At 41.3% G+C, this 21,726-nt stretch overlaps 1 protein-coding gene across 1 annotated transcript in view; it reads left to right on the top strand.

Moving 5' to 3' along the window:
• The first annotated feature begins 6,907 nt into the window (after positions 1-6,907).
• PGBD5 (piggyBac transposable element derived 5) overlaps positions 6,908-21,726 on the top strand; it is a 54,795-nt gene continuing 39,976 nt past the window's right edge. Inside the window, exon 1 of the mRNA XM_015857913.3 lies at positions 6,908-8,725. Within this exon, the coding sequence (XP_015713399.2) occupies positions 8,038-8,725 (688 nt within the window). The 5' untranslated portion in view covers positions 6,908-8,037. The remainder of the gene's footprint in view (positions 8,726-21,726) is intronic.

The following is a 21,726-nucleotide window of genomic DNA, read 5'->3' as shown; positions in this document are numbered from 1 at the left end:
ACTAATGTTACACATAAAGAGCTTTGAAAAGGCGAGTGACCACAGTGAGAAAAAGTAAATGAAATGAGTGGTTTTACAGCATGCAGACAAAATGTTTTGCATAATGTCTATTTTAAGCCTCAGCAACTAAGCTAGTATTCATAAAACTTTCTCTTCTTTCTCTTTCTTATTTACTTGACTCTGTCTTACTGTGCACCTTTGAAGGACTAATAGTTTAGTGTTTGCAAATATCAAAGTTGCTCCAGAGTTTAACGATCAAGTGCCTGTATCCATTGTGTTTTCCCATTTCCTTCATGAAAGTGAGCAGACTAAGACACGACATGTGAAGCACTGTCAGACTTATAACAGTGTCTGAATTTCCAAGAACAAGAACGTTCTGCTGTTTTCAGCATATGTAGCTTTGTGGGTTTTTTTTGTTTTTTGTTTGGGTTGGGCTTTTTTTCTTTTGCAAACAGAAGCAAAATTACTGCAAAAATCAACAATCAAAGACCATTCTCAGCAAGGCAGGGCTCATTTAGCAGGATTAAATTATATAAATATGAGAAAAATAGGTTTCTTTTTCCTTTTTTTTTTAAGAAAGCAGACAACAGAGAAGGCTGAGATCCTGATATCAGGGAAGGGATCTGCTCAAGTCCAGGTCAATGTGTTGTTGCCTCATCATTGTAGAGCTCTGGTAGCTGGCTGATGTTCTGACTGAAACACACTTCTGGTACCCCAGAGAAACTACAGCTTGAGTATCTGACCAGTGATTGAATAAGTACAAAGTGATCCCCACAACCAACCTGTGCCAATTTGAGTACAGCAATCTGCAAGCAAAGCCATTAGGAAATGTTGCAAGCTCCAAGGACCGGAATTCTCTACTATGAAGTTCCAGTGAGCAGTTCTGTACCATGGGAAAATATGCTACAATAAACTGAGGCACAACAAGGAACTGGCCTTATGACTCCTATGTTAGATTTAACTAACAGTTTGGTATTGTCAGGAGGAAGACAATGGAAGTAATTGGGGCAAAACTGGAGTATGGCTTAATCATGTAGGAATGTTTTCACTCATTTACTTAAGAGAGTGGAAACTGGCTTTTAAAAGAAAATGTTAAGCTTGCCCTGAAATGAGATCATTTCATCACACAAGACCATGAAATTGGGGAAAAGTATGAGGGTTTGTAAGTGAATGCCGATTTGAATGAAAGTAACAAGCAATAACAAAATTATTTAAGCTACACAAAGGCAAAACAAGCAAACAAATAAACAAAGGGGGAAAAAGAGCAAAAAATCTGATTGGCGTTTATTTTTTCTTTTCTGTAACTTTATGTTTAACAACAAATAGAGGGAACTTCTAATAAATGCATTTCAGTTGATCGTTTTTTTCCATTTCACAGTATCAAGAAGTCTGATTTTTATTTTGACAACGTACTTTGGAAATGTTCCTCTTTTGAATCCAGAGTGTGTATTTGGAGAAAAGCTGGCGTGTGATTCAACCCTTTGTGACAGAGAATGATGAGCGTTTTTTTCCAGAGGTATTTTAAATATCCTATTTCTAACAATATTACAGGGTGTTTAGAGACTACAGCTTCTGGAATTGGTAGCTTCCAGTGGTGCATCTCTGAATAGAAATTCGAAATGTGTTGAGCTAACAGTCATTGACATGCCCAAAAAGGATCAGTTGATGGGCCAAATCCTGAGAGCTGGGAAGTGTTTCTGCATTTCATTCACTGCTGCAGATGTTCAATTACCCTTAAGAGCCAAGACTATTTATATCGTGATGGTTGAACTTTCAGCCTTTGCACGGAAAAAGAAATTGCCTCCTACAGAGTAACAGTTATCAAACAGAAGGTATTTTTGAGATTAACAATTATTTTTCTTAATTAAAATAGTCTGTCTTTCTTTTACCTTCTCCTCTCTCACATTTTCAATATAGCTTCGTTTTATGATCCAATTTTGACTTCTAAAGAACTTCTATTGCAGGAGCTAATTGGGAACTGGTCTCCCTCATGACAACATTGAACAGAATGGGTAAACACCCTAAATCCAGTGGTGACTAACAGCCATCTGCCATACTCTATGACTAACACTATTCCATTTTTGTGGGAAGATGTGATTCCATTTTATATCCTTAAGCAATTCAAACCTCTCTACTCAGAAGATATTTTGCTTTTTCAGCTTCTTTTTCTCTTCTCTGGAGAGAAACTGAACCCTATTAAAAATGCAGAACATAATCAGTTTCATATCTGATCAAATGCAATAGAGTTTCAGTCTAAATATATTTTGTTAACTTACTCTGCTTTGCAAGGACAACCAACTTTAATAGGATTATAATTGCTGAATAAGTTACTGCAGAAAAAAACAACAGCAAATGGAGATTCTGTCTTATAAGAAGGTTTAGCATAAACTGTTGATGGATTGGTGCCTGTTTAGATAACGCTAAACAATACATCCTGGCAACTACCAGATGTGTTGTAGTAGGCGTGGGGAACGACAGCTACTACACAGATGGAATTCTTTTTATTTCTTGGTAGTTTCAAAAGATGTCTTAGAAAAAAGTAGTAAAAAACAGAATGCATTTCAGTAGACCAAAGGAAGGTAGTCACAAGGGAGAGATAGCTTGAAAAACTGTTTTTTGGGTATTATGGTCTTCTACCCTCTTACAGGCTATGTTTCTTACCTCCAATAACATTCATAATGTTAGGAAAACTTTGAAGTGACTATTCAATTTCTTATTTTATGATATTGTAGATCTTAATGGTTTGCTTATATATTGATAAGGCAATTACTAATTAATCATTTAATTATTATCAGTTCTTAGTCTACTTGATATCTAATGATTCTATCACTCTTATTCTATCTTAGAAAGATAAATCTACAGTCTGATAGGTGGAAAAAATGAGCTAGCTGGACAAATAGGATGAGATCTGAAATTATCACTTGCAGCTAAAGTTGTTGTAGGTGGTAGAAATACAGGTATGTTTTGATATATTACTTGCATGGTAACAAGTAACCGTGTTGTCACAGACTGTGAGCTGCAGATTCTGAGAAGAAAGTATCTGTCACTAACACTGGGCTTCATACCCTGACAAATTAATGATTCTGTTGTTGTGCATTATAATAAAATTCACTAGATAAATACAGATGCTTCTGATCCCAGTCACTTTCTAGGTTCTGTTCCCACCTTGATCAAAGGATGGACATGATTTCCACACAGATTGTCATAAAGCATTGGCTTAATGACTTCAGCCGTTAACAGTGCTCACGTGAAGCTCTGCCTTACTGGATCTGCTTACTTTGAAGTGTGAGAAAGGGGTCAGCCCTTCAAAAGTGCATTTCAAAATGATGTGGTATTCAATGGAAAAAATAAGTGCATTAGAGCACTCAGTGTTTGATTTTTTTTTATGTCAGCACACTTCTGTGCTTTGGGCCTACTGGATATAGTTTCTGCTCCACTCATGCACCAGAGAGCAAGGAGAATAAGACAGGGCTTCTGCAGACAGTTGCCGCATACTCTGCGGACCCTCTATAAATTATTGATGAAACAGCTAATCTTCCATGCATGCCTGAGCAACACACCTTATCTTTCCCTTTGGAGCTTAGGTGAGAGTTGTTTATGAAATAGCTTTAGCTAAAAATGTCACATCCGTGCACAAAATGGGGATTTAAAAGGCTCTTAAGACCAGCAAATCAAAAGTATTTATCATTGAAACTCAAATTTCTCTGCTAAATTTTGAATTTCAGCCCACACATTTCAGTGGTAGAACTGTCAAAGTTCACCTCTTCCTTTTGTGTGATAGGAAAAATACATATGTTCCCTTGAAAACAGTAACTTGCTTTATTTCTGTGAGCTTCAAGTTCATGTCATATTTGGACAATGTAAAATATCAGTCAAAGAAAAGGAAGGTTCAAACACTACTAAGAAGTTGGAAACTTAAGTGTGAAAAGGAAATATCTAGACATGCATTGTTATTGCTGCCAGCATCACCTATGCTACAACTGCCTGAGAGGTTCAAAAGCAAAATAAATGTTACCCCTCCCCCCCCCCTTTCTTTTTTTCCTAGTGTTATTTCACATAGGAGAATCGTAAGGAGGAGGCAAAAGATGGAGAGTGTGTATTATGGAGAGCAGCACAGAGGCAAACCAGTCCCTGTAGAGTTGCTCCTCCCCCTGCCAAGAAGCCAGGCATGTACCAGAAGACTTTGTAGTGGAGAACTGAGAGTGATGTGACACCACTGATTGTATAGATTTCTGCCTTGTGAGGTGGGGGGTAAACCAGACATCACATAGTTATGTGCTGAGAAACAGCCTGATGCACGATGCTGTCTCTTCTCCTTTTCCACCAGGTTATCACAGTTTTCAGTGCTTATGCAGTTTTTTCTTGCTTTTTTTCTGCTCACCTCAGGTTGTACAGCAACAGAAGAGAGAAGTTGAGTCAACTTCACCTGATACTTAATTAAGAAATCAACTCTGATTGTGCAAACTTCTTTAAGGAAGACAATGAGATGGAGGATGGTTTGAAATTCAGATTCTAGGCTGCATTTGAAGAACACAAGTTGGAAAAGAATAACTTTGTAAACTGAATAAATATCATTCCAACTTGATGAATTTGTGCTGCGAAAGGACCATGCACACACCTTAGGTCTGCAAACCATGAAATCAATAGGAAGTAAGAAAGCTTAGATAGCAGGCAGAAATGTCAATGTTTTGTTGGGTCTGAGCCAAGGTTTGACAGCATAAAGTAGTGTGCAAACACAGCACAAGACTCTTCCTCAAAGAGCTTGAAGTCTAACTGTGAAAAGCAAATTATCAAGTAGTGAGGAATACAGGACTTCCTACTACCAGCTCAAGGCATCACATTTCTCATCCTATTAAGTTTTAAAACTCACAATATTGGGTTTAACAGACCCATTCAGAAGAACTCACAATCCTTTCCTTGTAGCATGTTGGTTTTCAACAAGAGATTGTTGCCTTCTGATGCAAGTGGAATAGCAGTACAAAAAAAAAACTTGGGTATATTTCTGTCTTTAAACACTATAAAGGGAAGTAGTTTGAAGAGGAGAATTAGAAACCCATGATTTGCCATCTTTCAGTAGTTCACTTTCTCAGCTAAAGCTCTTTAGACAGCCCACATTCAATTGGCAGTACCTACAAATCTACCATAGCAGACAAATACTAAATGAAGTGTTCCTCCCCTGCAGTCTAACTAAGGAGAGAAATTAGGGCCTAATCTCACTTCCAGAGAGGCCCATATTGATAAAGGCAATGGGATTATTCTATCTTTGTCTGCAGTGAAAGCAGGACAAAATTTGAAACTGTGCAAAGTGAATACAGGGGGCCATCTGACAACTTGTGCTGACAGTGTGCTCCCCTATGCATGATGTGGAATGTCATTCTTCTTCCTCAAAGTATTTTATAATATATAGATGACTTCAGGAATCAGCTATGGGCAGCTGGCCAGTGGATCTCCAAGGAAACTGTTAAAGACTTTGATGACCTTCTGTACATGATGAGTGGCTGAGGCCCATTATAGTCTTACCCTTGAATATTTGCCTGATCAGAAGAGCATACGGGAGGCAGCACTATTTTTGCAATAAAAATAGAAAATGTCAAGGAAGAAAAAAATCCCAACATTTTCTCCGAAGACAAATTAAAAGTTGACCCACAGGTTGCCATGGATACAAAAGTCAGTTTACTCTAGCAGTGTTTTCTAGAAACTAAACACCAGTGATTAAGAAGAAAACACATTGATGTTTATTATGTTCCATTAGGTTTGTATAATTAGATTTTTTCAACTGCAAGCCTCTACTGATGACTGTTTTCTCAGCTGTTCAGAAAAAACTTGCAGCATGATGAGACCACTGTTAGAACTACCTTTCCTGTTGTGGCTTCTCCTCGACCATTTGTGAACAAATGGCTACTAGCATTTAATATGGGGTGACTTTTACAATCCAGAACCCGTATTTCAGGTTATAGTAATCCAACCAGTAGTTTATATGAACAATTCTGAGTTAGACTGCTTACTACAAGGTAAAATCCTAAGCATGCAGTCCTACATGGGAGCCTCTAGAGTCCCATCTCACAAAAGTGATCTTACTCTTACATGCACACACAACGAACTCAAAGCAATCTCTTTATTTGTGGGACAGGAAGAATAGCTACTTATCTTTTTACAGACTGGCCTGAAACAGAGGATAGTTCCATCAACAAAAGCTGCACATGTGTGTGTTTCTTCGGACTCTGAAATGCTTCCATTAATGTTTTCACTTGGAACTCATTTTCACGAGCCTTTTTCTATCCTGGTTTTCAGAGCAGTCCTTCCTGTTGTTGTGTTTTACTGAAAAATGGAAAGTATAGAGACATTTCAAAGTCCACGGGACACACTCATAGCACCTGCATGCTGATGTGAATTCACCTGGATGGAGAGCTACATCCAACCACAAACCAAAAGTTGATTTCAGTGTTTCTAATACAAATAATCTGTCAGCATCTTTACAGTAATTTTTCAGTCTTAAAAAACATTGTGTGTGAAGGTCATCACAAGGCTGCACAATGTTTTGTTTAATGAGTGCCCATGGGGCTCAAGCCGGTCACTCATTGATACCAGCAAGAAAAATTCTTCAAGTCCAGTTATACATCCAAAGGCAGCTTTGCATTTTATTGTTTTCAAATGACCATCTATTACAGGTGAGTGTACTCTGAAGACAGCAGGCTAGCATGGATGTGATTAAAAGGGCACTCTGGCCTACAGAGCTGTGATTTCTGGTGAGCAGTGAGATGAGAAGAACTCAGTGTGATTCCCACATTACAGGCTAAGCTGGCAGAACTTGCAGGGGAAAATAAAATAAAATAAAATAAAATAAAAAAGAATGAAAAAAGGAGAAAAATCCATTTGTACAGAAACTTAGTAATTTTTAATATAATCAATAGGACACTTATGAGATTTTTCATAATAGAAGAATGGCTTAAATCTCTCCCCTCAAATTGCATCGGGCTTTTCTGTTTGCTTGAGGACACATAGGAGATGGATTCTTTTCTCAGGACTTGGCTGAATGTGTGCTACGTAATCTTAAAGTTTTAATGAAGTCATTGCATTTTAAAAATATCTGAATAGAACATAAGATTAAACTTCTAAATACTTATACATTCCAGCTTTTATTATATTTCATGTTGTCCAGAAGTCCTTGAAAATCATTGGAAGGACATTAAACTCCATTTTAAAAAGACAGAAACATTCACTATTATAAAACGTGTGAAGTTTGTCATAGTAACAGAACTTAAGATTAACCTACACCAAATGATTGCATACAAAAATACAAATTATGTGTGTTACCCTCTGCCTGAATTGCATATAAGCATACCACAGCAACTGATTCATTTTGAAGGCATTGATGTGAGGATAGACTTGATAGTTACTGTCATTGATGAGAAGGAAGGTAGGGAATGTCTTTGTAATGTGTGTTTGTACAGTAAGCAGCACAATGCGGTGCCAATGGTAACGATCATAAACCTTGATCAGTGATTTCGAACACTGCAGTAATGTCAGACAGAATATTACTTGTGCATAACTAGAGACTTCAGCTGCCTTATGAAACCCTTAGATCGCTCTGGGGATACTTCTGAGCTGTCTTTAACCCACTCAAGACACGCTGACTTTCCCTTCCCCGTTCTCCTTGCGCCACCATGTTGCTTTTCCATCAGTCACAGGTGCGCAACAAATGTCACCGCACCGCCTTCAGCACCGAGGCGGACGGACAGCTCCATCCCGGACCGGCCCCGTTGCGGGCGGCATGGCGGCATGGCGGCGTGGCGGCGGGCTCGTACCGGGGACCGAGTCCGTGCAGCGGGTGATGGGGCTGTGCCGGGGGCGGCAAGGCGGAGGGTCCCCCCCTTCCGGCGACGGTGCGCAGAGACGGCAGCCCCGTAAGCCGGCGCTGTGGTTTTAAATGGGCGGAGCGGCGGCGGGCGGAGGGACGGCCGGTAGGCGGTCGGCGCCGGCCCGCGGCTCCCATATAACCCCACCTCCCGGGCTAGGAGTGCCGCGGTAATTGGCTGGATGTGGTACTTGGAGATGTTGAGCTGGCTCCTTCCCCCCATGTCCCTGCACACACACAGGGGCGGGTGGTGCGGGCGGGAGCGGGAGGCAGGGCTCAGCCCCGGCGGTGGCGGGGCTCACCCATCCGCCTGTCTGCCCGCCGCCGTGCCCGAGCCGCTCCTGCTACTGGGCTGCTGCCTGCGGCCGCAGGACCCGGCCGAGCCGGCCCGAGGGGAGCGCGGGCGGCTGCTGGCGGCGGCCGAGATGATGGCGGAGGGCGGCGGCGGGCCGGCGCGGCGGAAGGCGCTGTCGCTGCTGGAGGCGGCCCGCTCCCGCTACGAGAGCCTGCAGATCTCCGACGACGTGTTCGGGGAGTCGGGCCAGGACAGCAGCGGGAACCCGTTCTACAGCACGTCGGCCGACTCCCGCTCCGCCGCCTCTTCCCAGGACGAGGAGGACGACGAGGAGGGCGAGGGGCGCCCGGAGGGGCCGTGCCCGCGGAGCAGGGCGTCAAGGCGTCGCGTCCCCAGGTCGGCGGCGGCCCCGGCGGAGCGAAGGCGGCAGCAACAGCGGCAGGCCGGCGGCGGAGGAGCGATGTCGGGCGGCCCGGGCCCGATGGAGGAAGGAGAGGAGGAGGAGGACGCGGAGACGGGCGGCTGGACGCGGTCGCTGCGAGACGTCCCGCCGCCTCGCTTCAAGGATAGCAGCGGTACGCGGGGAGCGGGGGCGGGCGGCGAGGCCTGGGCGGTGGTACGGCCGTGATCAGCCGGCTCCGGGCCTCGGGGGTGCGGGTGCCTCCAGAGGGCGGCCCGGCCGTTAGGCGGCCGTGTGGGGTGCGGGCCGCCTGCGTGCTTAGTCACAAACATCCTTCCTCGAGGCGCAGAGCGCGGCCAGCAGCGGGGTGCTGAGGGACAGCACAAGGGCTCACAACGGGGCAGAGATCTGCGCTTGTGAGGGCCGTGCACACAGGTGGGGACACGCGTGGAAACGAGCGGCTGGGTTGACCTGATGCCCGCCGAGGGTGGGATGACTTGCGTAGAGAGTTGCACCGCTGGACTCAGTGAGGTGACACAACACATCTGTCAGTAGGGCTGAGCTTGGTGAAAACAGGCCACTGGGTACAAAGGGGTGAGGTGCTGAGTGAAGCGCTTGCGTCTCAGAAGGGTATGTGAGGATTACTGCCTGTCTCTGCTAAGCTGATGGATGGCTTGTATGGCCTAGAGTTGCTTGTCTTCACTGTTGTTTTTTTACAGTGTTTAATTCATTGACTATGCTATTGGAAGGTAAGTGCAGGTGAGTGCTTCTACACTTGGTGTAGTGTGCTGGAATTTGTGCAGTGGGGCAGGTAGAAACCTACCTGAGGGATGAGTGAGCAAGGTGGAGCTGGTACTGGAGCTCAGAGTTCTGTGGTGCTTCAGACAAGGGTGGAAAAAAAAGTTGCCATTTCTCCCTAACTCTAGAAGCCTCTGGACACTGTAATATCCTTAACCATCAATCTGATCTGCCTCTTTAAAGAACTCTTGAAGTTTTGATTCTCACTTAGTCATGTTCTGGACCATAGGCTCCATGGTGCGAAGCTATTTTGTCATTAATTATCATTTAATTTCTCTGCCTCCACTGGCTTATTTCTTCATATCGTTACTTTATAGCAGTATGCATTCTAACAAATAGAACTGGGATTCACATTTTCCTGTTGATTTGGGAAAGAAAATTAAGTTGACCTGTTAACTGTAGAATTCAAGTTTCCTTTGAAATGAAAGAGTCTGATCTGTGGTTGTCAGAAATAGATGCAGAAGCCTCTTGAGATAGGCCTATGGGTATTGCTGTGAATATTTCTTCCTAGTGATAGATGGAGTAGAGCTTGCTGCTGCCCTTTCACTCTGTTGATCTTAATGATGATAATAGATGCTGCATGCTGCTCATAGCATGGTGATTTGGTTTGGCGAAAGTTCAAATCGTGTAGTGCTTTGATGTCTCTGAAGCATGTACACTCTGATTACTTATTTATTTATTGACTACTCTAATTCCAGACTACAGAAACTACCGCGTTGTACAACTAAACTCTTGTAATTCTAGTCTGTAGATCAACTGGCTCTGGTCAATGCATGTCTCATTATTAGGTCCATGCTAAGCATATTTGTACTGTCGCTGCTGGCACTTCACTGGACAGTGTTCTGACCCAGGAGACTGAGGCAGTTACCACTGAAAAGTTGGACTCGTTTTGGATGAAAGAATCTTTTCTTTCCAGATTCTGATCTTAAAAAGGAGTTTTGAATGAGGTAAAAATTAAATTAGCATAAAAACTTCTCAGTATGGCCTTCTGGCTACAGATGATGCCAAGTGCTTCCATTGCTATACTTGCACTGAGATTTCAACCAGAAGAACTCATGTACTTATGAACTGAAGTCTCATAAAACATCAGCTGCATCAGTTCTTGAAATAAATCTTTGAGTCAGACCAGGATCAAACTAGTGTCAAGCTAGTTTGGTCTGGGAGACAGCCCTGATAGGTAAGAGAAGGTATGGAACAGAAAATACTCAAGATTCTTAATAAGAATCTCAGAATGCATGTTTTGTTTGCTTTGTTTTTTTTGGTTTTTTTTTTCTTGTTCAATTTAATAAAAATAGTGGGTGCTTGGAGTCTTTTTTGTGCTTGGGAGTTTCTGGTTGGATATAAGGAAAAATTTATTCTCTGAAAGAGTAGTCGAGCATTAGAAGAGGCTGCCCAGGGAGATGGGACTGGTCCTGGAGGTGCTCAAGAAATGTGTGAATGTGGCATGGAGGGATATGGTTAGTGAGCATGGTGGAGGATGGGCTGATGGTTGGCTCGATCTTAGGCCTTTTCCAACCGTAATGATTCTATGAAAGAAATAACAAAAACATGAATAGCTTTATCTGACTTCCTTTGTGGGAATCCAAGGTAGCTGTTAACTCTTAACACTGAGGTTAGAACAGATGGTTTGTTGGCTCTTGGTGTTATTTTTAGTTAAGCTATTCTGCAAAATCATTCTCTTTAGTTGCTGGGAAAAATACAAGTCATACTGTGATGCCCTGATTTTTAAACTGATAAATAGTAGCACTATGCAGCTCTGATCAAAATAGGTTGAGGAAACAAGGGAGCTCAGTTGCTTGCCACAGATTTCAGAGTAATGATGTGAGTTCTGAAGTACTGCGTTATAAACTGTATAGGAGGTGCTGAAATGCTTTCCCTTGAGAAAGAGTGCTCCAGCAGGTCTGTGGGTAGGTCAGTATGTGTATTTAAAAGGATGATGACATTCTCGAGGAAATGCTGGATCTCAGCATTATACACACACATATATATGTGTGTGTATAATATCCCTTCTCACTGTCATGAAGGTGAGCTGTGGAAATGCTGCTGCGATAAGGGAATTAGAATTGAAATGGGGAGAAAGCAACTATTATTACTTCAGTTGTAGGCTAGCAAATGCTAGCGACTCAGTACAAAACCTTGATTTCTGGTTCCTCCGGCCTTAAACTAATTTTAAAGTGTCTGCTGTTTCTTCACAGAATGCCCTAGGTTTGAAGGGAATCAGATCATTCAGTCTAACTTTTGGAGCGCCCAAAGTTCAGATCCTGTTTATGACAGCATTGTCCAAATGCATCTTGAGCTCCAGCAGGCTTGCTGCCATCACCCTAAATCACCACCTACTAAGGTTACCTATCCCTAACAGGAGCTATAGTGATAGTGCTCTTCTCTGTAGCTCTGAAAGCCACGGAGTGAACACCCTTCAGTGATGAGAGAAATGGAAGTATAGAGGTGAAAGGAGTTGGGTGGCTTTGAGTAGTGCTTTCCTCTGTTTGCCTAGAAATCTGCCCAGGAAACTTCTTGTGAAACACGGGTGCTGTTGCTTTTGGTCTTTCTTCTTGGAGGGTCTTAGCAAGGTGAATATCCTTGTATTACTGCATCTGGATGTTCCTGAACTGGGTAGTTGATATTGTCCCCCTAGAGTCTAACGCTTACCATATCTCTGTATCCAGTGATTAGAAAATTGGATTCTAGATGTAAAAGCCATCCTGTTGTTAGAGATCATGTTTTAGGGTGGCAGCAGTAGTGGGGAAGACCGATTAAAAATTATTGCTGAAGTCCTTGAAGTTACAGCCAATCAGTTTTCTTCATTTCTGTGTTCTTGGAAATCTGTTCTTAGACCTAAACCCAAGGACAAAATATAAAGGCTGTTCCTTACTGGCAGTTTGAGACAGCTCCTCCTCAGCAGGTTGCATTTGGAGAGCATAGCTAGCAATTTATGGGCCTTCAGAGTATTTGTCAAACACAGAATGTGCTGTAAGATATCTTTGGAGAACACACTCCAGTAGAACAGCTTGCACTCAAGAAGTTGCATAGTCCGTGTCTGGCAGACAGGCTCCCCTTGTTACCTAGAAGAGATTTAAATTAATATTTGAAGTAATTCTTAATATACTTTTAGGAGAGTAATTTTTTTTCCCAAAAGGATCACATGGTGGGAGTCATTTATTCTATGATGGCTCGCACATGAGATGCAGTGTGTATGCTTTTCCCAAGAGTAGAAGACTTGTGTGGGAAGGCAGATGAGAAGACACTATTCCAGCAGCAGGCAAACAGGATGAAGAGTTCTTGGATCAGGCTGGGCCCTGAAAGAGGGCCACATACAGGCTGCCATCTAACAACACTGATCATCTTGGTTCAAGTCCTGAACTGAATCCTGTAGGCTTTTGTCTTAGTCAATTGAGGACAATACTTAATGATTGCAGAGTTATAAGAAAACCTGTAAAAGCTACTGAGTTGCTTGTGAAGTATTCTATTTGAGAAATATCTGGGCCAGATTTTCTGACTGCAAGTTGGTAAAATGCATCTGATGTGTCCCGTTATTGCTTACTTCTGTCATCAGAATTAGCTGCTTTTGACTTGCTTAACCATGGAAAATGGCATATCTGTATGAGTTGTTCTTGCATTCTAAGTTATTTATAGCTTCCTGGATGTTTTGTGATGCTGCTATGTTTTATGATAAACACATCAGAAAGATGTATTTATACAATTAATATATGCAATTTTCCAGATCATCTATTGGGTGACTTAAAGGTTTAATGTTTTGCTAAAGATGTGAATTATGCAAGGGCTTAATACATCATACCTCTTATGAAACCTAAATATGCTTTCTGTATGGTTTTAGAACACGCTTTCTTGCTTCCATCATCACTGTAATACAGGTTCATGACAGCCTTCTTAATTCTAAAGTTTCCTGCAGTTTAGCTGTGTTCCCATCCTTTTTGTGTAGCTCTGTGATTGTGAATAACATACTGTTGATATTTCAAAGAAGTACCAATTCTTCTCTGCTTTTATACAGAGAGCCAGTTCTGGGCAGTACTTGAGACACTTATATCTATAAATACTGCAAATTAAGGTCTTCTCTATAGACACTGACTGAAATTCTACAGAGAAAAAACTTATTTACTGCTTGATTTTGTACTGAATCAAGCAAATATTTTCCACTTGTAGTTATTTATGGGGTCATCTCAAAGAAATAGATTACTTCCTACAAATACTCACGTCCACTTGTGCTGTACTGTTTTTGTGACGTTGACAGCTTCCCTTGTCTGCTTACCTCCAAGTCAACCTGGAGAGGAAATTGGCCTCTCTCCTGTGCCTAATAAGGAAGCTAATAGCTAAGTTGACATGCTAGTTATGTATAGACTGAGCCACAAGAGCTGTCCTGGTTGCTGTAGAAGTGGGAAATTTGTACTTGTTTGTTAAGGTATTTTGTTTAGTTTTCCTCCCACGCTTGTCTTCCAAAAACTTGGGAGTGGATGGATTTAGCAGTTTGGAAATAAAAGGTGCTTCCCAAAGGGAAGATAATAGATGCAGTTCAACATCTTATCTAGAAGTCAAAGGAATATAGTCCCTAGAATACCTTATACTTCCTAATGCTGCTGAAATTTCTGCATCATATTAGAAAATAGAACAGATGGACTCCAAAGGAATACATAAGACAGATGCATGAGAACGCTGCCATTTGACATCTCACTTCTTTGTGGCAAGGCTTCCTTTCTAGGAACTTATCCAAGCTCTCACTTTAAACAGGATGTTAATCAGTCACTGTCTTTATCTGAAAATGAACAGATATGTAACTCAGTGGGTCTTGTAAAAATGAAGCCATAGCTTCAAGAGCGAGGGACTGCAGGGAAACAGTTTAAGAGGGTTCTTTAGCTTGTTTTGGCCTTATATAAATATTTCTGATTTTCTGTGAAGATGACTGATATTAATGGCACCTGATAGAAAACTTGCTTTCAGTTTTGTTCTCCTGGACATTATATGGATTCATGTGATTTGTACTGACAGAATTTTTTTTAAAGAAGGATAAATAACAAACGCATGGAGCTTCTATACAGCCAGCAATACAAGGCTGTAGCTGTGCAGTTGAGAACTGGTAAAACTGCAATGTTGTTGATGTATCACACTGTAGAGATGCAAAAATCTTGTCACAGAAGGATAAATAGGAGCCACTGAAGCAAAGAGTATCTTATGCCTGTATGGGTGGGGGAAAGTCATTTTGAACAAAAAGATTAGTGGACTGAGATAAAAGATACAGTGGGCCAGTCAGCAGGTACAAATGGTTTTGGTTGGTTTTTGTTGCTGGGGGGGGAAGGGGAGAAAGAACATAAAACAGATTTAAAGCAGATGCTGTTATAACTGTGATTCATTTGTGATTACATATGGCGGAGAGGTGGGTGTGTATGAAATAGATTAAATTGCAGCATGAAAAGAGAGTATTTTTCTTTTTTCTAAGTTACTTATGAAATTCAGTGCTGTGGAAAATTTGTCTATCCAGTGTGTGGAGTCATCTGCTTTTTTTTTTTGAGTGGTAAATGCTGGCTGACATCCCACTGGGAAGCATCTGTGCAGTCAGAGATCTGCGTGTTGCTGTGGACGTGTAGCTGTTCTCATTGTTACAATGCTCTCTGCTTGCAGGATGCAGCCTGTTCATGTTGGGTTTAGGCAATGGTAATCTTGTCAGTTAGTGCCTTGAAAAATTACCCTGAAGGAGTTACACGTATTGAAATAATCTATGCTTTTATGCATATGGTTTGTGGTAATTGGGGTGGGGATCTGGGATCACTTGTTCTGTCAGTACTGGGGTGGAACAGCTTAACTTGATTGGTATTGCAAGGCAAGAGATGGGCAGCTTTCTCCAGAGGTCAACGTGGTGGATGTTATATCTTTCCTTGCTGCAGTGGCCTGGCAAATATGAGTTATATCCAGCTGTGCTGGGGCTGAGGATTATGGTGCTCGGGGATGACCTCAGGGCCTGGGCCTCAGATAGGTTTGTCAGTGCCTCCAGGGTAGTTCCTTGAAACAAACTCTAAATAAAGTCTTTGCTTTTGCTGGAATGTCTCTTGTCTTGGTTAGTATCTCTGAAAATGTGGTGTGAAGATCTGGCTAAAGCTTAGGGATTATGATGGAAAAATTATTTTTGGTTTACCAAAAACTTGAAACTTACTGAACTTGTTCATTAAAGTTTTAGATAAAACAAATCTGGGAAGGGCTCCATGTATACCAGAAGACAGGCTCAGAACTCATGCAGTTCTTGACAGCCTGAAATAGCCCAGGGGAATGAAAGGGTAGAGCACAAGTGAGAAACACATAGTGTGAAGGCAGCAGTGATTAACAGTGGAAATGCAAGATGGAGGGGAAAAGGAAGAAGCATTTAGATAGAAAGGGAACAGGAGGATGAAGCTGAGCACAAGATGAATGTGACTCAGTGTCATATTTTTGTGAAAAGAAAAACATCCTCTTCAAGTATTTAAATGAAGAAGCTTACAAGATTTGTGATGAGTCTGACCTGCTGTTTGGGAGAGAGTGAGTCTGGGTCACCACCTTAGGTGGGAGGTAAACAGTTGAGGGAGAGAGGATCAAGAAGGAGAAAATGTACCAACTGGACCATGTTTCAGTATTCTGTTTATAAACTAAGTGGCCATGTGGATAAGTAAAGGCTATTGTAGAAAAGGGCATTATCTGCCTTATCTGCTATGGAAATTGAATACAAGGAATAACAGGCTTAAGCTGAATTGATGGAGAATTAAATGAATCATGATAGAAGCTCTCAGCCAGTGTAATACCGTGGCAGACTTGGTTTGTCTCTGGAAACCTAAGAACAAGCTTTACTAACCTATTGTAATAGATTGACACCCAGTATGTACACCAGTCTCTGGTTGAGACTTGTTTTAAATGACTTCTAGTTTCCCTTGCCAGCACTTTTTTCTGCTGTTTTACAAATGGTTAAGATAGATGTATACACTAGGAAGGCTGCTCAGTGGTAAGTTGTATGTTGGAGTGCTAGGAAAAGACTTGCTGCTTGCTTCATCTGCCTCAGCTTTGGGCATGGGGTGAAGCTGTGTATCTTGATGGAAGAAACTGTGTGCTCACAGAAGGCCTTCTCATCTGTTAGGGTGAAACCCTCCCTTTTCTCTTACTATGGTACAGTGGTCCAGGCTTACATGGCTGTTACTCAGAGTGTTTCTGTCTCTATCACATGCTAGGGCAATTAGTTGCATGTCAGTGATGATGTATCTCTACTCAAGTGATTAATTCTAGGCCTCGTTTTGTGTGTTTAAAAACTAATTTTTGGATACAGCACTACCCAAATACTTTCATTGTTATCCTCACAGCACCTGGGAATCTTTTAGTTGTTGTATTATCCAGTAGTGCTTAAGTCTGTAGTTGCTTTCGTCCATAACTTGAGGTATGAAGACCCTGCTTGCAAGTAAATACCAAGAATATTACTGTAAAGTGTGAGAACAGATGTGGAGGAGGAAGACAGGCACAAGTCTGCAATAGGCCCAATTAAGTCTTTATCCAGTCACCTGCAGTAATTGATGACTATCAAATAGGTGTCTTGACAAGGGAAGACAACAGAATGTGTATGTTTCTCAGAAGTTTGTTTCCTCACTTCTCTGTGAACTTTGCAAGGTTGTTTCATCTTGCGAAGAATATTATTGTGCTTAGCTTGTCTCTTTTCCCGATATATACCTCAAGTCTGATTGTAGGGTATCCTGTCTATGATACAAGTAACTAATACTGCTCTGAATTTGTCTCAGTGCCTGTGGTTGTTATTCTTTCCACTCAGATCTGTTCAGTCTTGAAGAAATGTTAGGATACAAGTAAGAAGCTTAAAGTCAGGTTTCCTCTTGTACTTGTTGGGTTTTGTTGGTTTTTTATTGTTTGTTTTTTTTAGCTTAGGCTGTTACCTTGAACTTGGATTCACTTTGGATCTTGTTATGAGGCTACTAGTATTTGAGGAATTAGAGGAAAAAAGTTAACTAACTTGCAACATTTTAATTATTTATGTTTTTGTTTTTGCTACAGGCATTATAGCTTATGTTATCCTATCCTCAGACTCATGAAATTTATCCTCTGATAAACCTCATTAGTTGTCTTGAAAACCAAAGCAAAATCCTTGCCTTGACAGCTGAATTGCACCTAGCTCATCATGAATTTGCCTCCTGAAAAATTCACTGACCTTATTTCTTCATCCCTCTTTCTCTCCATTTTATTTTGCAAAAGAGCCTTTTAGCTCTTTCTGTATGAGACACAGCTGTTTCTGATTAGGAAGTGCAGTAATACAGCCAGAAGTATCTAATTCCCTAATTCCACTAGACTGGGATAAATATGAACCACTTTGAGCTCTGTGAGTGCAAATCTGAAAACTACTTGCTTTCTGGGGCAGATGGTGGGTGTGAAATATTCAGCTATGGATATTTTTTAAATGGTGCTGTAAAACTGGGCATCAAAAATGAAAGATTCTAGGAATTTAAAAATGTACTTACGCTGGTGATGCTGCTGGTGAGATTATATCAGTGTTCAGTCTTTCTTCTGTTCTTTTAACTGTTGAATGTCACTCATTGAATCGATGGTGAAGAACTGAATGAGCTTTTATTTTTTTCCTGAAAGCACCTATTTGTGTTATATGCTGAAGAAGAACCATTTGATAGCATTTTATGAGCAGATACAGAAGACAAAAAGTTAAATTTTAAAATACAAATGATGCCTCCTCTTTCCGTCTTTTGCTGGCTCAAAAGGGAGAAAAAGGGTCCCAGTATTGACCTGGAGCAGCTTGACATTGAGCTGTGTGCTGCCAATTGTTCTAATGTCAGCTTTCTTCCTAAGATAAAAGGGAGATGGGATTTTTTTTCCTTTTCAGGCTGAAATGGGCAGCTAAAGGGAGAATGCTTTAGCACCATGCTTTAATCAGAAAAGGAGCTAGGAAACAAGTATAACAAAAGCTGTTCAAAACTTTACTTTGAAACTTTCCATTGCTAGTGAATCCTTTTAATCTGTACTATAACCTTTTCCTAACCTTCTCTTCTCTGCTACAGCATTTAGTTTTGCTGTTTCTCTTTCTAGAAAATCCTTTGCTGTCATAAAAACGACCATTTCTCCTGCACCTTAATATAGATTTTACTAATCCTTCACATTTTAGCATTGTATTTTTAGTCATTATGAACTGCCTTTTTTTGTTATTCTGAGCTCTGCTGGATTCCATGTCTTCGCTGTCCATGTTAAAACTGCAGGTAGTCTGGGGCAGGAATTCGTTGTTCACATTTTGCTTCTTAGTAATTCAGGCTTTTTTTTTTCTATGGGAGGAGGAGGCGAAGGTCTTCCAGATACTGAGTTCTCACCTACCTCAAGCAAAAATAGTCAATGAGGGGTGAGAGCACTTTGAAATGCACCTGCTTAGTGATAGTTTGTTCAAATTCGATCCTTATTAGACAGCAAATTTGTAGTGAGAAGAGCCTGTCCTGCAGCCGATACGTGGTGCTGAGGGACACGATCAGTGGGCATGGTAGTGATGGGTTGATGGTTGGACTTGATGATCTTCGTGGTCTTTCCTAGCCTTAATGATTCTGTGAAAAATCCAGTTGATGTTGTAATGAAGTCCATGTGAAAGCAGCCTCTGCCTGTTCATGTGTCCATAGTGCCACATAAAGATGGCAGCTGGTACTTCTAGCATTCTGCAGTATGGCCAGATGCTCCTAGACCGCATTGCTCGCTGACACTTGCTACAGCTGATGTTTGAGATCTCAGTGTGGGAGTTGCAATATGTGAACAACTGTCACACCCACCACAGCATTAAACTTAGCATTCCTTCCAGCTTGTTAACACTTGACACAGCTCAGCAAAATTTGAGTGTCGTATCTAATTGGTGTGGTACTTTTCTGTGGCTTTGGTAGTGGGGCTGGTGCCCAAGAACAACTTGCTTGACTTCAAGCCATTGTGATTACCTGCCTCAAATGGTCTCTGCTAGACAGAAGCCTGAGACCCGAAAGGAGAGCAGTGTTGTCAGCTAATCAGCAGGAATTGATCAAAACTATCAAGATAATTAAAGTGAAATATAACAAGGATAAAGCAAGACCAAATGAGTAATCACCAAGGAAAAACTGTTTAGCTCTGTAAAGCAACTCTATTTACTACTTATGAGCAAAAAGCTTTCAGTGTAGTTCTGGAGTCTGGAGCTTTCTTTTAAACAGTCACATACTCCTACTGCCAGCCCTATTTGTTGTCACTCAAAAGAAAATCTCATGAAATATCGGCTGCTTTTTTGTTCCTTAGTTGAGCTTTAGGAGTAAGAAGTGTTAAATGTGCACAAACACAAGTGTTCCCTTGTCACCAGGGAGAATTTCACTTGACTTTTCCCAATCCACAGGACACAGAAGCCATAGCTTTTCTCTTGTTATTTCCTTGGCCCTGTTCTCTTGTGATGAATAAAGGTGGATTTAAGAGGAATCACAGGTTAAGTAAAGCAACTTCAAATGTGAAGTCATTCTACCTACTCTTTTGTAGTATACAAGGAGTTTGTCCACTCAAATGATGGAGGGGAACATATATATATATATATATATTTTTTTTTCCCCACTAAAGGCAATTCCTTTAGTGTGTTTATCAAAAGGCATGACCTGTTTGCTTTGACTGTATGAGGAGCTTAGAGCCCTGATGTTACACAGCTTGCCATTGAATGCGTGACTGAATTGCTCCTTTAAAAACGGCATTCTTATAAAAACAGCAGCAGTCAATTTGGTATCAGATCTGTGTCTAAGTGGTAGAAACTAATGTTAAGTAAGACCCATGATCAAGAGGGAGCACTCATGCTCTCTGAAGAACACATTAGTTGTAATCTGCTTGCCAAGGCTTGGAAGTCATCACTGACTATTGAGTGACAGTCATAAGGCCCCAAAGGGATGATGAGAAGGCTGTGAGAATGACTACAGAGGATTTGTGTGGTAGAAAGATGGTTTCCCTCTTTTCCTACCACTATGCATATTGCAGGCTCAGTCTTGCTTATAGGATTAATAATTTCAATGGCTGACTGCACAGCAAGTTTGTGCTCTGGAAGTTTATTTCCTTTAGAGAACAACACAAGGATGTTAAACATCCTTTTGATTCATCAGCAATGCAAATTGAAAGTCAAAGTTGAGTGTCAAGGGATGTTAAAAAAAACATGTTATACTTTGAATCTAGGAAAGACCATAAACTCATGCTTAAATCCTAAGCTTTTCTGTATGTGAATGCAATACTACTTTAATGATAATACAGTAACATACTATAAGCAGACTAACATTGGAGCTGTTATACTAATGCAAAAGTGCCTCTGTCCAGTACCACTGCTGCCTTGTTCTTATAAGAAAACCAGTTTTATGGGGTCAGAAATGGAACCAACTCTGTTTCAGAGCAAACTGGATATACTGGTATAAAACCTATTGGTAGATCAGACCTTTCTGGGACTGATAGAATTCAAGTGCACACTCCTCACTCTGCTGAAGTGGGGGCTTGAGTGAGTACTATGAGATCTGGTATTTAGCAGTGATGCAAAGTAATATGTTCATCTCTCCCTCCTCCCCAGACAAGTAACGTTCTAGCTTGCCTGGGGTGCCTGAGGCTCTGATAACACTAGGTTATAAAAAAAATCCAGGCCTTGCTAATAATCTGAAAGCTTTTATTTATCTATTTTCTACTAAAACATTGATGGGGGGGTTATAGCACTTAAGATCTAGTACAACCTGGCCCTGAGGGAGGAACGTAGTTCCTGACGTGGAAGAGAAAATGCTGTGTATTCAGGGCAATTCGTGATGAGGAAGAAGGAACTACATCAGTTTATGGAAGAAGCTGATGGGATTGAATGAGACACAGCATGCCTGTTACTTTCTTAACTTTATTTTGAGACAGTCAACTATTATAAATAAAGTATGAATGGAGAGAAACATAGCTTAAACGTGAGACTTATGTGAACACAGCAACAAGCAGCTGAAGAAATGGAAGGGCTATACAAAGGAGGAAATCTGTCTTTAATATATAAACAGCTGTGGCAGTGAAGTCTGGAAAGCTTAGGAAGCAGGATGCTCCCTGTGGAGACAGATTCTTTTCTTTGTTTGCCTTCCTATTCCTGCACACGGAGCCAAGAGAGCAGGGAGAGACTTAGCAGTCAAAAAGGGAGGTTTTCAGATACTCATTTTACTGTGGGACTCTGTATTCAAAGAGTGCTGAAAAACAAGCAAACAAAAAACAAATAAAAAATGAAAGGAGGTCTGGAAATAGATGACATTCATCCTGACACTGAAGCTGTGATTCTTTTGTTCTGTCTGGAGCAGCAGCATGGGCTGATCTCTCCAGGAGGCGTGAGCCAACACCAGGGATTCTGACAAGCAGACACTGACTGAGATAGTG

Source organism: Coturnix japonica, chromosome 3 (assembly GCF_054131305.1).
Source record: "Coturnix japonica strain WE chromosome 3, WE-NBRP24, whole genome shotgun sequence".
Taxonomy (NCBI): Eukaryota; Metazoa; Chordata; class Aves; order Galliformes; family Phasianidae; genus Coturnix; species Coturnix japonica.
This window is presented reverse-complemented; position numbering and strand designations above follow the sequence as displayed.